Raw genomic sequence first — 23,437 nt, forward strand, 5'->3', positions numbered from 1 at the left:
CCCCTAAAATTCAAGTTTGTTCAGTTATTTTTAAATTTCTTAGTTTTTAACTTTTTAGCATCTGATTTAAATTCAGTGCACTTTTTGTACAATTCAGCTTATGTTTCCTCATGGTTCGATAGCTCTCCGGTCTGTTTGCGTGCTGGTAAAAGTCTGATGTTGTTACTCAGCCCTGGTTCTGTAAATAGGAAACAAACACAGTGGCTTGGGTCGGCCCCACACAACACTATTCCAGCCAAATCAGCAACGGGGTGTTTGTGCTTTGCAGCAGCAATTGTAGCTAATGTTAACATAGCTAAAGCTAATTACTTGCCATGACCTTACTCTTTCTAACATTGTATTAAAGTATTTGATCATACAGCATTTGCAAAGGGTTCTATGGAGAAGATCTAAAAAATATATATAACTGTATTTTCTATATAGCGGCTCTGCGCATGCGTTGATCCACAATTCTGAATGTGTTTTTTACAATAATTCTTGAAAATGTGCTACATACAATCTATGCTTTCTGTTAATTTGTGTTCCAAAAGTGTAAACTGCAAACAAATACGAAAACGATTTCCAGCCACCTTCCATTTACCTAACATTTACTTTTTATCCTATAAAGATATACTAGGGTAGCATGCTTCGACAAGGTAGCGCAACTCAACAGAACACTGACAGCTGACATGCTGAATCTCGCTCGATTTTACTTGTGTTATGTGTGTGTTTGCTGTCTTTTGGTCCACAAGCCCAGTGTCATTACCTCGGCAAGGAAATTCTGTAATTACTGTCATGTGCTGTAATTACCGTACTTGTACTGTAATTAGTGTATACTGTTACTAATAAATAGGTCATTTATATAGAGAGTATTTATAAAAGCGAGGAATTGAATTATGGAACAGTCCAGAGTAGAACAGAATTCATTTAAATATGGGTGGATATTGGATAGAAGATTAGTGAGACTGTGAAAGTGAAATCAAATCAGATTGCATTGCAAAGGTCAGTAAAGATTTTTACCAAACAATTTTGGATCATTTCTAGTGATCCATGTATCTAAAAGGCAGCTGGAGTTTACAAATGGAGAGGGTAGAAGGTTTTGATATAATAATAACAACAACAATATGCAAGCAGTGCTGACAGAACAGGTGTATTCTTCTTTCTTCCCTTGTTTAAAATACAGGTAGAGTACAGACATTGCTGATATTGCCACTGTAATGCAGGGTGTAACTTACATTAGCATCAGATGCTCTGCTCTGGTATCTTATTAGCATGATTCTCTCCTCTTGCACAGATGCAGCACGAGGAAAGCAGAAATAGGTCATTGCAGTATGCATCACACTAACAGGGCTGAAACAAACGCACTGGGCAAATGCTCATGATCTTTCAGCACGTTCTCACGCACAGCTATGGGCAAGCTTGGCCTATGGCCCGCTGTGTGTTTTGCGTGCAGTTCTTGGTCTTTACAAAGTGCGTTAAGTTGTTTCAGGTCATGTTTGCTCACCTCAGAGGCTCAGGGTAAGCACAGACTAATGATGTGTGACTACCAACAGGGCTGTGCTGATGTAAGCAACATGGCCAAGATGTCCATTCCAACACACGGAAGAGATTAAACATGTTGCTGTGTGAACTCACGGGTTTGCTTGTGTTTACATGCCAGCGTTCATTTGCACATTGTGTGTATCAGTGTTATGCAGATGCAGTGTTTGTTCTGGGTCAGGTCAGTGTTACAGAATACAAACACTAAGGCTGCAGCTCTGCGAATCTCCAGAGTCCTGAAATCGCCCTTGGAGTGGAATTGGTCTAAAACGGCTTTTAAAGTCCACTTAAGCTGGATATGAATGCAAGCATGCAGAGTGTTAGGATTACTGCCGGCCGCTCCGCAGGGCCCCAGGAGACCGCAGAGTGGCCACGTGCTGGCTGACCGCCTGACAGTGCTCAGAGAAAGTCTGCTGCTAGCCTGTCTGCCTATTAGACCCATCTCTTAAACCTGAGTAATGACCAAGGCTAAGGATGTGTGTTAGATTAGAGATAAACCCTGGAGTCTTTCTTTTTTTTCTTTTTGATTTGTAGTGTTTGCTGCTTGAAGATCAGTTTAACCCCCTAAATTATAAATGTATATATAGGAACATTAATAGACTGTTGTTCTGTAAAAATAATGGATATAATATTTCTATATAGAGTATTTACAAGAGTGAGGACTTGAAGTATGGAACAGTCCATTATTCCTAGGAGTTTGAGGGGTTAACAAAGAATAGACTTAATTTATATGGGTATGTACACTGTATACTAAACTAGACACTTCTTCTATTGAATGTATTCAGCTACTGTCAGTTGCACACATTATCTTACACAGATTGTAAATGAACACAAACACACAGCTTGTCTAGTCTATGTAGAGAAGCACTGCCAATAGAATAGGACTCTCTGGACCAGATAAACATGAACCTATTGGCACCATGTTTAATGCCAAGCGTAGGCTAGAGGAGTATAAAGCCCACAGCATTGAGCTGTAGAGCAGTAGAACCGTTTTCTCTGGTGGTGCTTCACCAAATACTTTTTGGATGAGTTGGCTATGAGGTGATGGGGTGATCATTTAACATGCTGACCTCACTAACTGAGATCCTTACAGCAATGTTCCAAAATCTAGTAGGAAGACTTTCCTGGACAGTAGAGACAGATTCTCCAACAAAAGCAGGATAGACTCTTTTAATACCCTTGATTTTGAAAGAAACAATGAATAGGCAGGTGTCCCAATACCTCTGTCCATATAGTGTTCTAGATAGCAGATTAGCGAGACAGTGAAAGTGAAGTGAAGTAAAATCAGATTACACTGTTAATCTCGGGGACAGAAGTGACATCATTTCTATCATCTTAATTTGAACCTATTATTAGCATTTGCTTTTGCATAACAGTAAAATACAGAGAACCTGATTAAAAAATATGGTGCATCTGTACATTGCTAATAGACAGAGCAGGGGACATGCATATAATGCATACAGTATAAGATAATACAGTACATATAGTATTGATAAAGGCATTTTTGGTGCTGTGTAGGAGTTTAAACCAGGTGGTGCCCAAGTTGGTCATGGAGCACCCCTTTGCCCTGCACATTTTAGAGGTTTCCTGTTCTAACACACTTCCTTAAACTCAGGATGGGCTTGTTAATTAGCTGATTAGCTGGATTAGGTGTGCTGAGAGCAGGGTAAACACTTAAACGTGCAGGGCAGGGGGTCATCTAGGACCAGGATTAGAATCACTGTATACAAGAAGTAAACAGGTGAGGTGTCATGGTTCTTTGGACCTTGTCGTGGTCCATTACCATTAGTAAAGAGCCATTGATACCAAAAGGTGTTGTTTGGGGCAATACCATAGATCAACTGTGCCCAGTCATGGTGGAGGCAAGTGTGTTGGTTTTGACCTGAGAAATCTCCAGAACCAGGATTGTGCAACCCTGGCCAAAAAAATATGTTTAGTTATTTTAAAGGAACCATGGCCTGGCAGGTTATTTTGTGGCATCACTCCAGAAGAACCCTTTTATTTTGAAGAGAGTAGACTGAGGAAAGGTCCCACTACGTTGTATGTTGCAGGAAGCGTGAAGGTAAAATACAGAGATTTCTTGTAGACTTGTGTGTTTGTGTAAAGACAATTTAATTTAGGTGGTCATGTTGAGTGGATGAGTGATGTCTTTCATTGAACACCACTTGGGAAGCGAGGTGTCTGAATATATGTGAGAAAGTTATACGTATAGGGTGTTCTTGATATGCAGTGGTGAGTACCTATCCTGACCTGGTGACAGGGTCATGGGTGCCCAAGGCTCACAGATGCACATGGAGAGCGAAGGCTAGCCCGTCTGGACAGAACTTAAAGGATCTGCTGCTGACATCTTGGTGCCAGATTCTGAGATCGTGTGGAGTCCATACCTCAATGGATCAGATTTAATTTTTTGTTTTGGTTAACCTACCCAATATAAGGCAATATTATTGGTTTTAATGTTATGGCTGATTGTGTATACTGTAAATGAATGATCATTCTGTGGATTATTTAAAACTCAAACAAGCTTGTGTGTTTATGGTCTGTATGCTTGGAACGCTCAAAATAGTGTGTCTCTACTGGATTGCCTTTGACCATCCATGTGGCAGTGAAAGTAGGTCAGTGTGTGTCTCTGTGTGTCTGTGTGTGTGTGTGTGTGTGTAAAAGAGAGAGAGAGAGATGATTGGTAGAAGCGTCAGCTCATAGGGTAATGCTGGGCCTTGCTTTGAATGCATTTGTGTGTGCGTGTGTCGGAGAGGAGCTGGTTTATTTTATTTAGTCTTTGGGTGAAGTGGATTGTAGAGCTTTTGTCTGTCACTGAGGGTTTCTCCATGCTTGGCTGAGATGAAGGGGGTCCAGGGTGTGTTAACTAGAGCAGATCATCCACTGACATGTCACAAAGCCAGCGTAAAAACAGAGGTCAAAAATGTCTTAATTGAAAAAATCTGTTGTGTTTTTTAAGAATTAATAATTCACAGACAAAACTAATAAAAGCTCTACACTAGAAGAGTGTTAAACAAACCTGATATAGCCTGTTTTTACTGACTCTGCCCTGTATTCTTCCATAGTCAAGTTGTTAGTTAACATGTCAAGTTGTTAGTTAATGAATAAGTTGTAAATATGTAACTTTGGTTGAGGTGACGAGTGCCTAGATGCTGTTTTACAATTTTACCACCCTGTTGTTCACCCTGTTTTAGAATGAACAACTGATTTTCTTTTTATTGTGAAAAATTATTATAAACACAAAGCATTGCTTTGTTTTTAGCATTGTAACAGGAACACTGTAATTATTTATTAGTGATTAGTCTTACACCGGTGTGTCACAGTCACAGTTTAACTGTCCTCTCTTTTGTCTGTCAGCTTGATGTCCTCTCAGCACAGTGTATGGTTAGCTAGCTGAAGAGACTGTATCCAGTCAACTGGGTTAGTTGTTAGCCTAGCACCCACCTAGCTATGGTGCTTTGGAGTTCCCCTTCTGATGCATGGTTAGCTCTAGTTTGAGGTTGTCCAGTTTGTTTTCAAGTTAGTGGATGTTGGAGAGAAGAGGCTGTAAAAGCCGGCCAGCTGGTGATTTAGCATAATATGGATACTCACTTGATTCGCCTGCCTTTTTGATGGATTCCTTGCTTGCTAAGTTTGAGTTACTCTTGTTTGGCCAGACAATGTTTTCTAGAATCTAGCTCCAAAGTCTGGTGGTCTCAGAGGACTGACTTCACATTCTCCTGAAGTGGCTGTTGTGTTTTTCCATTTTCACAGCTTTAGATGTGACCAGACTTTCGCTTAGGGTCTGTAAATAAAATGAGCCAGTACTGGTTTTGGAATTGTTTTACAGCTCCTGTTTTGGTTATGCATGTTTGAGGTTCATGGTGTGTCACTTTCATGTACCGGCATTTATTCAACTATGCCAAGGTATTTTTCCATTATAAATTATTTAAACTGTGTGACTTTTATTCTACCCAAGTATATTTTAATTATATTCATTATGTTTTATTATAATAGAATAATAGAAATGTATACTAGAATTAAAGAATGTAAGCCTGGAAACTTGTAATATTAGAGGTTAGAATGAAGGGAAATTAAATCAATCAAACAAATGAGTAAGCATTTTCCTACATAGCTGTAGTTAATATTTTATTATATATGACAATTACATATGCAATCTGCTGTTTTTTTCTGGCCAGTTGGTGATCCGGGTGCACCTCTCTGACGAGAGCTCCAAAACCATGATGGTGGACGAGAGGCAGACGGTGCGTCAGGTGCTGGACAGCCTGCTCGACAAATCCCACTGTGGCTACAGCCTGGACTGGTCTTTGGTGGAGATGATCAGCGAACTACAAATGGGTGAGAACAACCCACCCATTACAGATATAAGCCGGTTTAGGCCTCACCCATTTTGTGCTTTTCCATTTTCCATATTCTTCAAAAACCTGGTTTTGGTCCAGTTTGGTCTGTAGGCCTAGTGCAGATTGTCATTTCTGAAATGCCAATAGGATTAGCCAGTGCAATCATAGATGTTGGGGGAGGGGCAGCAGGAATTGAGGAAGAGTCATTTCAGTAGAGAAGTACCAACAAGAAGCAGCAGAGATCATTCGAGGACAAAGCTGCAAAGCAATGGCAGCACACACAGTATTCAAGAAGTTAAGGCTTCTTGATTTACTGCCTCTCCTTCTCTCTGCCTGTCTGTCTACTCCACATTCTGTCTCTCTACCTGCCTCCCTGTCTGTCTGTCTCTCCACCTGTCTCCATGTCTTTCTGTCTCATTGCCTGCCTCCCTGTCTGTCTATTCCTCACTCTGTCTCTCTGTCTGCCCCCCCTGTCTATCTTTCTCCCTGAATGTCTGTCCCTCTCTCTTTCTCTTCTCTCCCTGTTCATCTTTGCATATCTGTATGTCCATCTCTCCATCCGTCTCTGATGACTGAGTTGTGAGTCACAGTGGAGGATTAAGTGTGTGGCTGTGTGCTGGCCTCTGCTCAGCCCATGCTGTGCTCTGTGAATGTAGGTCCAGAGCGATCATGCGTGTGACCCTAACCTACATCTCCAGGGCTTCTGCTGCACACACTCGCTCAGGCCTGTTAGAGAAGAGAAAAGTGACAGAAAAAAGAAAACGAGGAGATGCAGAAGGGATACTCTGTTTTTGGTGATGTTTCAGTTGTTGGGGTATAGGCATACATCTACTGATTAGATCATTACACAGCCTCTGAACTTACTTACTTATTAACTTACTTATTTAGTACCTGTATACAAGTATCACATGCAAAAGGAGAATATGATAACAGTAGAGCTTCTTCTGTTCAGTCTCTTTTATCTTACACTTATGGAGTCTTAATGAGGAACTCTCTTTCCCTTGTGGTTATTATCTGGATCACAAGCGGATAGTCTCAGTCTCTGTCCTGTGAGCTTAGACTCGCTACACTCTAAGCAAAAAGGGTTCTTCGACTCTTCGTTGAGAATTATGGAACCATTGTTGGTGCTATACAGAACCATTTTCTATAAAATGCCTTCTACAAGTTTTTAAATAAATACTTCTTTGAGTTGTCATGGGTCTATACAGAACCACTGCCTTTGGTAAAGAACCCTCGAAGAATCCCTTTCTAAGGGTGGTGGTCGCTGTGTTTGTAGGTTTTTAGCTCTGTGCAGGTAAAACGTCACTTTCTCTGGCGTAGGTCCCACGAAGTGACGGAACAGAGTTTAATCCCAGTATTAGGATCAGGAGCGTACGGGATTGTTAATTCCTCAAGGTTTTTTAATCACCTAATGGATTGACGGCAGTAATCCCCCAGATTAGGGATTTTACCATTTTCATTTTCAATTCATTTGGTCACCAGCTTTACCAAAGCATAGTTTCATGTCAAGGTATTGTGTCGTCACCATCGCTGGGGATTATTTCACTGTTGGTTTTCCAGTAAATGAGTTAATCTTTCGGCTTCAGACACAATTGTTTGTGAGTAGTACCTCTCCCCTCAGAGAGCTGGTGAAGTGGGTCATATTTTGTTATGCAAGTTATCAAAATCGATTACCACACAGGCGCAGTCTTTCTCGGATTTCAGTATATATGCAGTTGATGGGAGTTTGAACTGGCGCTAAAGGAGAGAGCCTGTGTGTGTGTGTTTGTGTGCGGTATTGTAGCAGAGTGAGTTGTGTAAGAGACTGAGAACTGATTTGAGTTTGATGCCCTGTGTTGCAGCCTGAGAGAAGAACTGAGTGCCAGCAGTGCTTACTGTAATTCAGATAAATGTCACTGTCACTTTCTCTAACAGGCTGTGGGAGCTCCTGAGTGTGAGAGTGTGTCCCATTAACTGGCCTAACACACAGCCCCAGACATGCTCTGCTACACACTGTGCAGTACATCGGCTTTGTCAGCATCAAAATGTCTTTTTGGCCTTGAGCATTTAAGTCTTTTCCAGTTTGAGAGAGCATATAGCATTCTGTTAGTAGGAAAAGGTAGACCTGGTGAATTCAGTGTTATGTATTGGTGTACCTGCTTTCGATGTGTTGGGAATTGGTAAATAAGAGATTGTAATGCTTCTGGCTTTGCAAGTACTTGAAGACTAGTATGGGGACCACTGATTTACTAACAGATGATGCTTCTAGTTTGTATGGACCCACAAATATGTGCTCACTGGTACGTTACATTCAGTTGTTCCTATTTGCTTCATTCTGAATCTTCTATTCTCATTGTATTTTTCTGTGCCGTTCCAGAGCGGATCTTTGAAGACCATGAAAACCTGGTGGAGAACCTGCTGAACTGGACCAGGGACAGCACCAACAGACTAATGTTCATCGAACGAATCGAGAAATATGCTCTGTTCAAGAATCCACAGGTAAGATGTGACTTCAGCGTGATACGCCATTGCTGTGTCTGCACAGATACAGGATGTGTTCACCTAGCCTGCAAAATATTTATCCTTTTGACAATCCGAATTAGAGTTTGGAGTATATGTAATTATAGAGTATCATCATTAACCTGTCCACAGTGATGTGTCAAGAACAATAATGGGAAAAAAGTTAGCAAGTACTCAGCGTTTTCAGTGTTCTAACACACCCTCTAAACCTGGCAGTTAGCTAAAGATGAATCAGGTGTGTTGAAGCAGGAAATCACCATGTAACTATGCAGGAATACGACACTCCAGTAAAGAATATCTTCATTTCATTCTGCTCAATAATGAGAATTAGCAATGCTCTGCAGGTTTGGAAATGTTGGCTCTTTTTGTGGTGTTTATTTGCACCATAAATTGATATTGCATAGACAGAACTTGATAGTGTGATGTAATTGGATGATGAGAAAGAATGATAAACTACAGTTTATTAGTTTATTGATCTAATAATACATTATTAACCATAGATGTGGATAGAAGCTTCCATGCTTGCAAATTCCTAGTTTTGCTTGACTCATATTTGAGTCGATATGAATATAGAGAAGCGGAGATGCATGATGATATCGGCTTAATTAGATTGGACAGATGTTTAGATTGGACCAGTATTTGTTTTGTTGCACAAAAATACACTATCTGAACAAAAGTATTGAGACACCTGCTCATTCAATGCTTTTCCCCCAAATTCAGGGGTATTAAGAAAAATAGTTTTCACTGCTGTCCATGGAAGGCTTTCTACCAGATTTACGTGCATTGTTTGCGAGGATTTGATTGCATTCAGCTACAAGAGCGTTAGTGAGGTCAGGATGCTGGATGATCACCACCCACCTCATCAGAGAACACAGTTCCACTGTTTCACAGCTCAATGCTGAAGGGGCTTTATACCCCTCTAGCCCACAGCTAGCATTAGACATGATGTCAATAGATTTATGTTTATTTGTTCCAGAGAGTCCTATTCTTTTGGCAGTATTTTTCTACAGGGACTTGACAAGCTATTTGTGTGCATTTGTACGTCTGTGTCAGCAATGGTGCAACTTAAAGTAGCTGAATGCATTCATTTGAAGGGTTGTTCACAAACATTTAGACATATAGTGTATCTGCATTTTATTCATTTTACTGCATTTGTAGCCTTAAAGAAATGTCCCAAATACCACATTTTACTTCTTATTTGGGGCCTACCCATACATCACAATTACTCAGAGCTTAGGTGAGGGTTATGATTTATTTACCAAGTAAGGCATTCATGGTGTAGTGGATATAACTGATGTAGTAGCCTTTAAGTGTCAGGGTAAGTAGGCCAGTGTGGTGTAAATATTGAGAGTAAATGAATAATTGATCTGATATGAGGTTCAGAGAGGTGAGTGCTGTCTGGCTGATGTTTCCACCCGATCTGAGAGTGTTTATGGGACTGCCCAGCCATGTCTAGCCACCAAATTACAGAATCTGCTCTTTAAAGTTTCAGGCTTACGTTGTCATTTTTGTTTGATATCATGTGCTAAAAGAAAATCTGGGAGTACTGGATTTAGAGTCTAGCTGAGGCACATGGCCAGATGCAGGTGAACTGTTGTTTTGCTATTATTTTAGTTTGACTTTATCAATCCTCATCCACTTTTCTAGAACTATTTGTTGGGGCGGAAGGAGACATGCGAGATGACAGACAGGAATAAAGAAGCTCTACTGGAGGTGAGGGGTTCTGTGCACTCATTTATTTTATGAGATGTGCACACACATATGCTCTCAGTCAAACTTGAGTCCTGCAGACAGGTTGACTTATTTAGGTCACATCAGAGCAGAGGAACGTTGAGTCAGTGCTGTGGATGCTGTAGGTGAAATTATGTGTAATTTTTGGTGTGTTTTTCTGTCCGTCTGCAGGAGTGTTTTTGTGGAAGCTCCATCAGTGTGCCTGAGATGGAGGGAGTGCTCTGGCTCAAAGAAGATGGTAAGAAGTCTTGGAAGAAGCGTTACTTCCTTTTAAGAGCCTCCGGGATTTACTATGTGCCAAAAGGCAAACCCAAGGTACGTTCACTGTGTGTGTGTGTATATATATATATATCTCCAATATGACTTATAATAAAATACTTTGACATCTATAGAATTCATTGACTTCTATCTATTATAGCAACATTTCTAGAAAGACATGTAGTTAATATTTAATGTTTGGGTGGGGCAGTAGTGCAGTACAGTACGACTATAGGCTAAAGCATGTTGTGGCAGATTAAAGCTAAAGAGTTCAGTCAGTGAAGATGCTCATCTGCCTCTGTAATCCCAAACCCTGTCAGTCAACAGCAACACAACATATTCCCACTGTTAAGATGTCTGATTAACTGACCCTAAGCTGTTTACATTCCACACACACATACCCTATAAGGCAAGCCCATGCCCTTACACACATTTTCACTAATGCATGTATTGTTTCTGCACAATGTAAAATACCAGAACTCAAATGATTGTGATTAATGTGATGTGGTCAGGGATTGCCCTGCATTAGTCTGACCAACATTATTTGCATTTATTGGATTATTTGAATGCCTTAAAAAAATTACAGCGATTTGGAAGTGTGTGAGTACAGATTGATCTATAGGGCCAGTTGTGTGGCCCTGCCCAGGGCTTCACTCTCGACCAGACAGCTGCTGCCCATCTGCCCTACTGATGCACAGGCCACTACACACTCGCCTCATTTCATGTTAGCTCTGACCACAGAGCATATTTGATTGGCCTGATTATGGATTTGAACACAGCCTGTGCATATATACAAGTCTGATATATAAATATAGGGGCATATCTGTCTAGTCATGTAGAGCTCCCCCCTATTGGTCTAGTCCATCACAGCTAAATTGTAATCTAATTCTAAAAATTCTGTATTCTTCAGCATTATTTAAAACCTTGTTTAGATATCTTTATATTTACCTTCTGCCCCCCCTCCCGTTTTTCTACTCATTTTAGGCTTCAAGAGACCTGGTGTGCTTTCTACAGTTGGATCATGTAAATGTGTATCTGGGGCAGGACTACCGCAGCAAATACAAGGCTCCAACTGACTACTGCATGGTCCTTAAGGTAGAAAAAAGTCTTACTGTAGACTTACTGCTCTGAGTGCATCCTATACAGTGGTGTGTCAGAGGGATGCATTATAAGCAGTCACTTTTTGGACCATATTTGAAGTGTCTGGGTTATTTCATTGTGAACCTGTATTTCTACTGGCCACTTTTATGGCAGATGCCATAGATAAAGGTAATGTAATTTCATGGGATTTGCAAAAACAATTTATTTGATCATTTGACTTTATTATTCATTTAACAAATAAAAAACATCCTAATTGCTGGTATGTTTCCCTTTGGTTGCAATAACTTCAGTTAGAAACTTCCTGTAAGGTTCTTTCCCACTCAGGTTAGTTCACAGATTGTGGAATTGCTGATTTAAATTTTTTCTGGGCCTTTTTTTAAGCTCTCTTCCTAGTCTCATCTTCATCTACAACCTTCTTTATGAAGGCCCCAAGGATCTCTTTGGATCTCACCATAGTGAAATTACTCACTTTAGCAATCAAGAGCAAACTACATGTCTGAGGTGTAAATAAGACCGGCTCCTCCAAAATCCCCTTTTATGATGTTCTAATCATCTGCGGCTGATGTGCTGCACCTGATTTTTATTGAAGACATTTTAAGTAGTAAAGAATGTGGAGAAGTCCTTTACCTTTTCCTTACAAACAAAATGTGTTTTTTTATTACACTTTGCAAAGAATTATATTAATTTTATTATTTCTTCAGTTGGATTTGTTTCGTTCAATAATCTCTCACTCATCTTCACATATGTTCATTAAGAAACAGGTTTTAATAGGATGTCTGATAATTTTAAATTTATATTCCGCCCATATCAAATAAACAAACCTACCCAAAACTACTAAACCTTAGTTTAAACATTTACATGGTTTTACAGGGTGGAGTGAACGGTATGCCTCATCCTTTCTGCTTTTTCTAAATTTCTACCTCCTATAACATAAAAATGTAACATTTTCAGCAGTCTGTTTACTGAAAATGCTGTGTTCTGTGCTAGTCCATTTTATCACTGTTGGCAAGAGATCTGGGTAGGAATAAAGCTGTTTATTAGACAGTGTGGTTTTGTGCTGCCATCTAGAGGAATGTCGCAGAATGACAAGTGAATAAGGTTGTTAAATATTGCTTATGATTTCCATTACTGTACTTAACAGCATGTAATCTGATTTCCTGTTGCAGCACCCTCAGATCCAGAAGAAATCTCAGTACATCAAGTACCTGTGCTGTGATGATGTCAGAACTCTACATCAGTGGGTGAATGGAATCCGCATTGCCAAGGTAACCACTCCTAAATGGATGAAGGATGCTGTCCAGCAAGCATTTGGTGAGGTATTCTTGTTAAAGTATAATATGTGTGTGTGGGTGTGTGTTTGTGTAGTATGGGAAGCAGCTGTATTTGAACTACCAGGAGGCTATGAAGCGAACTGAAGCTGCCCATGACTGGTCATCTTTGTCCAGCTCCAGCATCAAGTCTGGCTCTAGCTCCTCCAGCCTGCCAGGTAAGAGTCCACATAGAACTTATTACTATTTTATAGTAACTTATAAGTTATTACTATAATTATTATAATAATACCACATTTTGGGGGGTTGTGAAAAAATTCAAATTCACTAGCAAAATGAAAAATGTCCCATGTTAACACAGCTATCAGGACAGTATTCTAACTTTTGGATCATGTCACACAGGTAGACAATTGTAGCACTAGGAGTCTTCCTCAAGGACTCTAATTGGTGTAGTGAGGTGTGCTTACCTTATCATACAGTCCGTCTGTGGCCTGGGGTAATTTGAGCTCCATCTCTCTCACTCTGCAGAATCTCAGTCCAACCACTCCAGCCAATCAGACAGCGGTGTGTCAGAGACTACTTCCTCTGGCCATGTGCGCTCTCAGAGTGTGGTCAGCTCCATCTTTTCAGAGGCCTGGAAGAGAGGCAACCAAGCTGAGGACGGCAAGGTGCCCTAACACACATTACCCTTTTTTCTGCTCTACATCTCATCTCTCATTCTGTAGCTGTCCTTTCTGTAGACTTCGTTTCATGATATCATCATATCCTCATTATTTTCTCTAATGATCTTTACTCTTTTTCCTTTGTGATAGGACAAGTCAGGCAATGCTGTAATGCAGTACTATGGTAAAACTGTATGCAGGCATTAAGTAATACTCAAGTGGTTGATACCCAGAGCACTGATTAAAAACCTTATTCTGGAGATTCACCATTCTGATGCTGCAGACGTTAATTCCTGTTTAGTTCTCTTTGGTTTAGGATGTCTTTTAAAGACTTCCTAAAGGCTGAATCAAGACTTCATGGTCTGATCTTTGGAAGGATTGTGGTTTTGGTGATGCAGGACAGTAAATATTTAAAATCATTTATAGGACAATATCCAAATTTTATGATCAACCAATGACTGTTCATATGTTAGTAGAATAAATTAGCATAAATGATAACTATATCCATATCAGCGCTGTTCAATGAAAAGCGTGTATCTCCAAAATGGTGACTTTACAGGAGAAGGCAAGAATGTAAATTTAGTCATGTAAAGTAACCTAGAGCATTTCTATTGGTCTATTCATCCAGACAGAATTATCAACCAAGTGTATATAGCAGCTACATGGTTTAAACAGTGGAGATGACTAAAAATTGACAAAAATGGAGATACATGTTTTTCTTGGACAGCAGCAATATTCACAATGTGTTGTTTGATAAGAAATCAAAGACAGTATCTGATTCATCATCTTTTCTTCATCCTGTTCATTTTAGCACACACATCCAATAATTTTGTGCTTCATGTCCAAGCAGAACACAACACTGACACTCCCAGATTCCAGGAATTCCAACTGAAGGGTGCCTGTGTATGACTGGTTTAGCAAATGTCACGAAACACTGGAATAATGGGGCTTACCAGCAAAATCATCAGACCTCAATTTGAATTCTCAATCTGAAGCAGCACAAACTGTAGCTAAAATGACAAAGTGAGTTTGGAAAAGTGGGATAAAATGGACAGGAATCTCATTTGACTGGTGTCATGTTATTAAGGCAAGGGAAAACATTAGCAGGTATCAGAAACAAAATGATGGATGCACCCTTAAAAATAAAGATGCCTTGAAAGGTTCTTTAAGAGCCGTCATAGAGGAACCACTTTTGTTTTCTTTAAGAACCTTCTTCTAATAGAAAAGTGTAACATATCTTTACATTGGTAGAACCTTTCCATCAAATGAAGCTTCTTTAAGCTTTTAAAAACATCTTCTCACACTCACACATCCCTTTTACAAACATGGGGCCTCATTCACCAGTATTATTAGTTCAGTTAGTTAAATAAATCCTCATGCCTACAGATTCATGATGTATTTTTGAAACACAGAATAGTCAGCAGTTATGCTCTTATGATGATGGATCTTATTGTCCTCCTAAATTCAGCAAATCATAAATAATATATTATATAATATATAATATATATAATATATATATATATAATATATAAAAATATTGGTCAGTGTCAGAATCTTGACAATTGTGTTGGGGGTATTGAGAATGGTTAAGAATGGTTGGTGAATGAGGCCCATGGTTCTTTGTAGCAACAAAAGTGGTTCTTACTCTTTGCCATGGATCAAAAACCCTTTGTAGTGCCTTTATTTCCAAGAGTGTGCAACTAATTTTGTCCACTTAGCTGACAGACTATATCTCTTAGGACATTGGCAGACCTGCCTGTCAGAGTTATGACCTGGCATGATATTCTATGACCTCAGAGGCGAATGGACAGATGGGCAAGTGCACTCTGGAGGACTGCTGATTTCTCTCTTCTCCTCCTCTCTCTTAGGGTGCAAAAGTCAAGTCTCACAAGGCCATGCCCTTATGCACTGGTGGGGATTGAGGTTAGGGGTGTGAAAAGCCTCATACTGTAACACTGGTTTTCTCTAATCCTCGCCTGACTTAGAGGCGACTAACCACTCCATTAGTTCTCTACAGTAGTTCAACTCCTCGTACCTTTTGGTGAATGCAGTCTAGTGGCTTCTGTTAGCTTTTAACGGATTCCCACAGAGCTCGGGTGCACCTTAGTTGGATTAACTCAGTGTAGCTTGAGTGCATTATGGTGTATTAACAAGGTATGATGTATGTTTGAGAGAATGGGATTGCATTTCAGAGAGGTAGACCCCACTAAAATGATCAACTTTCCGAATGTTTGCAGTGCCAGGTCGTGTGAAGAGGTGACTGTTTTGTGTGCAGGTCCAGTCCAGCTGATCTCAGCATAACAATCTTTGGCCCATGTTTAACAAAATTCTCAGAATAAGAATGCATATCTAGGGTCGGCTGATGCCTTTTATATCTTCTTAGACTTATTTTCTTACTCTGAGATGCTTAATAAATATGGGCCCTGATTTATAGGACAGCTGCCATTATCTCCTTCTTCCCCTCACTTCATTTGTTCCTGTCTTCTTATCATTTTTGCTGAGTGTCTGTCTGTTTTTCACTCATGTAAACTTGTTTCACGTCTCCTTTCCGCTGAACCTTTTCTAATTTTCATGCATGTTCGAAGCCTGGCACTATTGGATAATGTGGTTGTAGGACTTGCTTTTAAGCCTCCGTTGACTGTCTCTGTTCTTCCTCTCTTACACAGATGAGAATGGATCCATCTCCACCAACACAGCCTTCTAGAGCTTCCTACCCTCTACAGCTTTCCCATTTGCCCCAAATGCCCCTGATTCCTCAAGCTACCCTATCCCATGGTAGCTACCCCTGTGTGTCACCGCAGTCCTCTCCTTCTCCACCATCACCTCCACCTCCGCCTCCGCCTCCTCCTCCGCTGCCCAATCCTACCTACCACTCCACTCCCACCATGTTCACAAAGTACAGCACCATTGCCAGGCTGCAGAACATCTCCCAGGCTCCTAATCACTACAAACTGACGCCCTTAGTGGCGGCAGTGCAACAGCAGCAACAACAGCAGCCCCCCATTCCTCCCCCACAGTGTGCAAAACCAGTCACAATGAACAATATAGCAGCAGCTGCCAACAGCCCACCTCCACCACCACCACCACCCCCTCCATCCATGCCTATGCCAGGCTCTGCCATGGCAGTGTTGAAGTTAGGACCCCCAAGTCCTCAGCCACAGTTTATCCCTCCACCACCCCCAGAAGAAGAGCACCTGCCTCCCCCAGATCATATGCAGAGCAACGGCATTTTGCCCCCTCCACCACCCCCAGAGCAGTTTAAATACCCTCCGCCCCTCAGTACTAATGGCCTCCAACAATTCCTGGCTCAGAAGTTTCCCAACATGAGCTATGACTTTTCTCCCCTCCACCAGGACGAGGAGGCGCCTCCTCCTCCACCACCAGTGTGTTTCTCTCCTCCTCCAATGTCAGGGCCTCCTCCTGCACCACCTAAGTCGTTTACTGGAGGATTTCCACCCCAGACTGCTCCTAAACCATCTGGACCTGGACACGGCATCTCCCCTGTCTCCCCTGTACCACCTCCTCTTTCCCCAACCCCATCCACCTCTATGAAGAAGCAACAGAGTTTCTCCGGTGGGCATAGCCCCAACCAACCTCCACCCACCTTGCCCAAACAGCACAGCTTTCCCTCAAAAGCTCCGCCTTTGTCTACTGCCATTTCCCCAACCCCGTCGATGGTTAAACAGATCATGAACCAGTTCCCTGGAACTATGGATGCTTCTAAAGGCACCGCATCTCCACCTGTGGTTAAAGCCAAGCCCAAATGGCAGCCAAGTGGGCAGGTTCAGCCCCAGTCTCCCGAATTCCCCCCTCCTCCTCCTGAGAGTAGCCTGGACTTTCCTCCACCACCACCACCTACTACTACAAGCCCTCCTCCTTCCAAGATGGGGTCACCAATCAAGAAATCGCCTTCCACCTCTTCCAATTCTTCAACTGGTTCAGCTGGAAAAAGGCCTCCACCAACGCCGCAAAGAAACTCGAGCATAAAGTCTAACTCCTCCATCGAGTACCAGGAGTCAAAAAAGGTGGAAGATCTGGTGAACATGTTTGCTCAGCCCAGCCAGCCTTCCTCCAGTTCCTTCTCTACCCCTTCTTCTACGACAGGCTCGCCATCCAAGGATTCTTCTGCAAGTTTCCGAGCGCCAACAAAACCAGGCAAGATCAACTTGGCTAACTTGCCACTTTCTCTGCAAGGGAAACCCGGACAACCCAACTCAGACTTTCCCTCTCCGCCTCCAGAGTGCGACTTCCCCCCTCCGCCTCCTGACTCCGAACTCCTGCCTCCACCTCCTCCACCCATGGAGATTCACACTGGGGCACCAAAAGTAGCTGTGGTAAACCCCCAGCCACAGCTGTCCTCCAACACATCATCATGGAAACAGAGCTCCTTGAGGAAGACACCTCCTCCCACTATTCAGCGACGCAGCAGCGGACCTCCTGAGCCCCTTGCCCTTTCTCCCCCGCCCCAACAGATCCCCCTCACCCCGTTCAACTCTCAACTGCCCCCCACCTCACCGAAGAGCAACCTCTCCATCCAGCCCAACTTCCTCGAGGACCTCAACAGGACTTTAAAGAGGAAGTCCATGTCCAGGCACGGCTCCCTCCCGTCCTCCCGCATCTCCGCCAAGCTGGAGCCCGTGGCCACTATGGACGACATGGCTCTTCCGCCTCCTCCCCCAGAGCTGCTGCTGGGCCAGCAGAAAAAGGGGGGTTACACGGGCGCCAACATCTCAGGCTATGCAACATTACGGCGTGGGCCACCACCCCAACCCCCAAAACGGGACCAAAACACCAAACTGACAAGGGAGTGGTAGATCAAGGCATGCGCCGAAAAGCTGTGTGCTGCCCGTTTGCTTTTCTCCATTGAGACTCTCACAGGCGACTGCGAAGAATACTATTCCTCATTTTAACCCCAGTTATTACCACAGTATAAAAAAAGCAAGCCAAATCACATACAGTATAAGCTTTCTCTGCGTGTTTGTGCCGCTTTGCAATTACATGTGAGCAGTTATACAAAAGCGACGAAAAAGAGACTCTGCCGTTACTATAAATAGGTACTGCATGGACTCCATCGTGAGGAAAGGGGATTATGTATGTATAATAAAAGATGTATCTGGAAATTTGGGGTGGGGAGGGTGCTTTTACCATTTTTATATGAAATTATTTAATACCTGAAATATATTCTTATTTGAAAGTTTAGTTTTTAAACCCTTGACTGTATGCGTTAAACGTGACTAGAAATCAGGGTTCATGAAGAGATGTGTATATGTGTGCATTTTGTCTGAGTGGTTAGGTTGATCCACTCTCAGAAAAGAAAAGAAGCAATGGCTTGGTAACATTGCCTCACTTACCCACTATTAAATGGAAGTCCATAATTTCGAGGACGGCACAGATTTGTTGGATATGTTCTGAATGAAGTAATTGGAATTGTTTCCACAATGCGCTTAAATGGTTGAAAACCTTCTATGGATGAAAAATAATTATTGCAAAAAAAAAAAAAACTTCTCTGTTGTTCTGATTAGGACCTGTACTTTTCACAAAGACATCCAGATGTCAAGAAAGTGAACCCACTTACCATGTGAGGGGCTCTTTAGCCCTGTTGTGTGTGGGATTGGATGTTTTCTGTCTGTTTATGTTGGTTACATTGCTATCTATCTGTACATACTGCAGCTGTTCCTGACTTTAACAGCTTCTGTTAGCTCTGTGGCACACAGGAAGAAACTCTTTTCACTTCTGTGTAAAAAAAAAAAAAAAGGTTTGTGTAGTAGGTTTGCGTTTCCCTTATGCTAAAAGCTAAAACGCTTCTCATATCTGGGTCACATATCTTTTGTATTGTTGCCATAGCAAGGACGAACTCATATTGAAGTTGTATGCACCGTATGCACAATGTTTTATATTGACTACATCTATCACGTATGAGCTGAACTGACCTCAGTGGACTTTTCATTTACAGCATTTTGCAGCCGCTCTTATCCAGAACACTAACAGCAGGCAAGTGTAGCGTTAGGAGCCCAATGATTCTTATTGGTATGGCATGATGTGCTTAACTGAGTGGGGAATTGACCCCTGTCTGCCATGGTTCTTGTTTCAAGTACATTCGAAATGAGGGAGGGAAGCGGCGTTACCCTGTACTCTGCGCTAATTGTGCTGCCATCTCTGACATCTTGACTTACACACATTGAGAGCTTTTGGAACGGAACTAGATGTTTTTGTGCCTATTTAGTTCAGATCTGACCATATGACCTTACAAGAGCATTGAGTACTGTCCAACTGCTTACGGGAGACAAAGATCTTGACCTGTATTTTTTGGGAACGGAGTATGGAAGCAGCTGAGGTGTCACAGCTGTGAGTGCACAGTGCTAATGATGGTTGTTAAAGTCAGGAGTACTTTAGATAAAATACACGGGAAAGTTATTGTCTGTTGCATTTAAACTGAACAATATAAATGTGTACCTCCTGCAGAAAGCTGTCCCAGTGCTGATTTCTTCCATGTGATGAGTCGTTTAAATGTGATATATATTGCAGAATATGCACTATATACCCAAATAAATGCATTCAGCACCATGTCTAACGGCAAGCGTAGTCCAGAGGGGTATAAATCCCCCCAGTATTAAGCTGTGGAGCAGTGGAACTGTGGTCTCTGGAATGACTCCATCCATCCATCCTTGAGTACCTTTGAGTTGCGGATAAGGTGAAGTGAGGTGGTGGAGACAGTTACTCCAACAAAAGCAGTAGAAGCCCTGCTAGACAATGAATGAGCAGGTGCCCCAGTATGTTTGTTCTATATAGTGTATTTCACCTTCAAATATGGTTGAACCCTGTGTGTGATAGCATATCATTGTTGTCACTCAAAAAAAACTTGTATCTCCATTTATGCCCTTTTTAATTTTTTTTACATAATGTGAATCTGAAAGATTTTAACTTGTATTGAAAGTTCAAAAGGGGTATTCTCCTCTAAAGTTGCTATTTTGGAGATACAAGGTTTTTATGGGACAGTGACTGTATGTATTGTAACATATTCAGTAAGTCTGACTGTCTCTAGTCTTCCACAACAGCCCTCGAATGATTAATGTCACAGAGTGTCACTTTGGGCTGAGGGTCTGATGCTGAGACTACACTGTTAAAATTGTAGGATCCTTGAGGAATCTTTTTCCTTTAAAAATGTATCTTGGAGGTTATTTGCAAAAAAGAAAACCTTTAATGAATTAATTACTTAATATACTTAATACTAAACTTTTTTTTTTTTACTTTGGAAAAATATGAGAACATTAGTTGCAAATTATTTCATCCAATAGTTCTACAGTACATTCTCTCATTAATCATTTAGTTTCATTCATTATTTCTTATATTCGCATTAGTTATTTCTCTAAAAAACAAATGTAGAAAAAGAATTCCATAACTTTGATCAAACGTTTAATGAAATTCTGTTGCAACAATAAGACATTTGATGGTTTCTTAAGCTTCACAATTTTCATGCATAGATGCTAAGTTTAACCCTCTGGAGTGTGTGAATGCACCTGGCCGTCAAATTCAATGTTTCTATTAACTCTTGTCTTTATCTTTGATAATACAGCACAGAAACACAGGTCAAACATTTCTTGGATCTGTAGAGTCGACCATTTCGGTTACATCGGATAGCGAGATCGCACCTGACATCAGGCGTCACATCCTGAGTTACGAGGCTGTGAAGAAGGCTTGAGAAACTCGTCATCTGCCTTTTGCCGTAGCTAACTGGTGGATTTGTGTGTCCTAATGGTTAGAGAGGTGGGCTTGAGACTGGAAGGCTGGTTCGAATCCTACTGGCAGGTAAGAAATGAGGGTGGGGCAAATGAAGACTGTCTCCTCCCTCAATCCACATCAAGGCACCTAACCCCCAACTGCTCCCCAGATGCTGGAGGTGGCTGCCCACTGCTCCGGGTATGTGTGCTCACTGCCCATAGTACACTAGTGTGTTTGTGTGTTTACGATCACGGGTGGGATAAAAGCAGAGGACACATTTCACTGTACGTAGTAAAGCGACACATCCGACTATTGCTTTGTGTGAAACTAACCGGAGGACACTCTGCCTCTGGTCATCTCTAACGCTGCTTTCTTATTATGATGGAAATTTAGGAGTAAATGTTGGGGATTCAGGAGTGGGAATCTCAGATTTGTTGATGAGCTCTGAACGGTCCTCTTTCCCACTTGTGGTGTGTCAATAAAAACAGGTAGTGCTAACTATGTTCAACAGGTTATGTGCAATGGGCAGTGGTGGCTCAGCGGTTATCGATAACAGGGTTGTGGGTTTGATTCCCGGGCTTGGCAAGCTGCCACTGTTGGGCCCTTGAGCAAGACCCTCTCTGCTCCCCTGGCGCTGGAGTTGGCTGCCCACCGCTGCCCACTGTGGTAATGTGTTCACTACCACAGATGGGTTAAATGCGGAGGACACGTACATAGTACAGTGACAAATACGTGCACCTTTACCTTTGTTTTGTTTTTAATGGTTTACTCTCACCCACGTGTGAAAAAACAGATACAGTAATACAGATACAGTAGTTTGCAGTAATTGTAAATATACTTGCTCTCTGTTGGAAACAGAAGAACAGAAGTAAACAAAAAAAGCCACCAATCAAAATCACTTAAACAGAAATCCCAACGAGCTCCAGACTTTTGAAGTGAAGATGAAAGCAGCAGAACTGCTGGATTAGTGTGTCTGCCATCTGCCCTTAAATGCCCTTTAGACCTCAGAGGGTTAAACAGCCATGTTTGGGTGTTTATTATCTGCTTAGGTCAGTATTCACAAAATGACATCAAAGGTTTTAATTAATTAATTGATATGAATGGATGTTATCGATCTAGTCTGAGAGCATCAAAATCTTTCACAGAATGGATATATTGTCACAGTCACGCAAAAACCTCGTATCTCCATGTTTTTGTTTTACTGCCAAAATTTCATAATGAATGGACCGATAAAAAAGCCCTGCACTGACATTGAATAAAGTATTTTTACATTGACCTCTGTTGAAAATAAGGGAGGTTTTTTGTTCCTTTTCCTGTAAATCTGCCATTTTTGGAGATACACGGTTTTTGCTTGACAGTGAAGATGGGGTGGTCTTAACCAGATTCGTGTCTCATTAGTTCTGTTACTTGTGGTACAAATTATGGAACAAATGCTCACCACTTTAGTATAAGTGCCCTTCTACCAATAAAATGTTATGTTGTGAATACTGATAGCTGTTCATAAATACTTCAGCTATTTTCATATACATTATTCAAACCTTATGCATGTGTGATTCATGCGTCCCCATGTAGGCAGTCTTCAAATGAAGTACTTCTGAATTTTCGATCACAGAAATTTCAGAAAACCTTAATCCCTGAATCTTTTCCCTTGCTTTAATTTTAAAGCCCCTCCATCACTGAACTTCATAAAGCCCTGTTGAATTTGGTGGGAGGTCTGCTTCTATTTCTCGCTTTAATTTCAGAGATTTCCTGCTGATCACAGCAGCAGTCTGGAGCAGCTGTGAGCACTTTCACAGATGATGAACCCCGATGTGTGTACCCTCCGCCTGGCCTGCGGTGCCTCCCGCAGGTACATCTCCTCACTGCTGGGCTCAGAGCTGGATCTCACTGCTCTCAGATCACAGCAGACCTCCAGCAGAGAAATGAACTGACCAGAAACACAGACATAACTGGAGCACTGGTGAACATGCTAGAAAGACATGGAGCAAGGCAGACAGTCAGATATAACCAATATGCTTCAGTATAGCAGAGAAAAGTTGTCTTACCTCAAACCGTCTCAGCCTGAAATAACAGCTGTCTCAGACAGACTGTCCTGACTTTTTTTTTTTTTTACTTGATTTACCCCAGTCCTGCTCATTTGATGTATCCACTACCCCAAGACATCTGATCCAGCCCAAACTACACCCATGCAGAAAACAAAATCACCACCAGAGGGCATCAGCCTCCTGTAGAACACCAGGTCTCATATTGGGCCTAGTTAAAACTTCTAGACTGTCTTCTTCGTGGGGGCATATTATTGGCGTATACCATCCCTTCGTCCAATGAGGTGGTCACTCGCCCATGT

The 23,437-nt window shown here is 41.7% G+C and overlaps 1 protein-coding gene across 3 annotated transcripts in view; it reads left to right on the plus strand.

Moving 5' to 3' along the window:
* Window positions 1-19,839, plus strand: part of raph1a (Ras association (RalGDS/AF-6) and pleckstrin homology domains 1a) — an 89,051-nt gene extending 69,212 nt beyond the window's left edge. For all 3 annotated transcript variants that reach the window (XM_072685671.1, XM_072685673.1, XM_072685672.1), the window contains 9 exons: window positions 5,694-5,853; window positions 8,212-8,333; window positions 10,002-10,067; window positions 10,257-10,400; window positions 11,328-11,438; window positions 12,611-12,709; window positions 12,810-12,930; window positions 13,241-13,380; window positions 16,041-19,839. In XM_072685671.1, the coding sequence (XP_072541772.1) occupies window positions 5,694-5,853; window positions 8,212-8,333; window positions 10,002-10,067; window positions 10,257-10,400; window positions 11,328-11,438; window positions 12,611-12,709; window positions 12,810-12,930; window positions 13,241-13,380; window positions 16,041-18,188 (3,111 nt within the window). In that variant the 3' untranslated portion in view covers window positions 18,189-19,839. The remainder of the gene's footprint in view (window positions 1-5,693; window positions 5,854-8,211; window positions 8,334-10,001; window positions 10,068-10,256; window positions 10,401-11,327; window positions 11,439-12,610; window positions 12,710-12,809; window positions 12,931-13,240; window positions 13,381-16,040) is intronic.
* Window positions 19,840-23,437: the final 3,598 nt, after the last annotated feature.

Source organism: Salminus brasiliensis, chromosome 8, assembly GCF_030463535.1.
Source record: "Salminus brasiliensis chromosome 8, fSalBra1.hap2, whole genome shotgun sequence".
Taxonomy (NCBI): domain Eukaryota; kingdom Metazoa; phylum Chordata; class Actinopteri; order Characiformes; family Bryconidae; genus Salminus; species Salminus brasiliensis.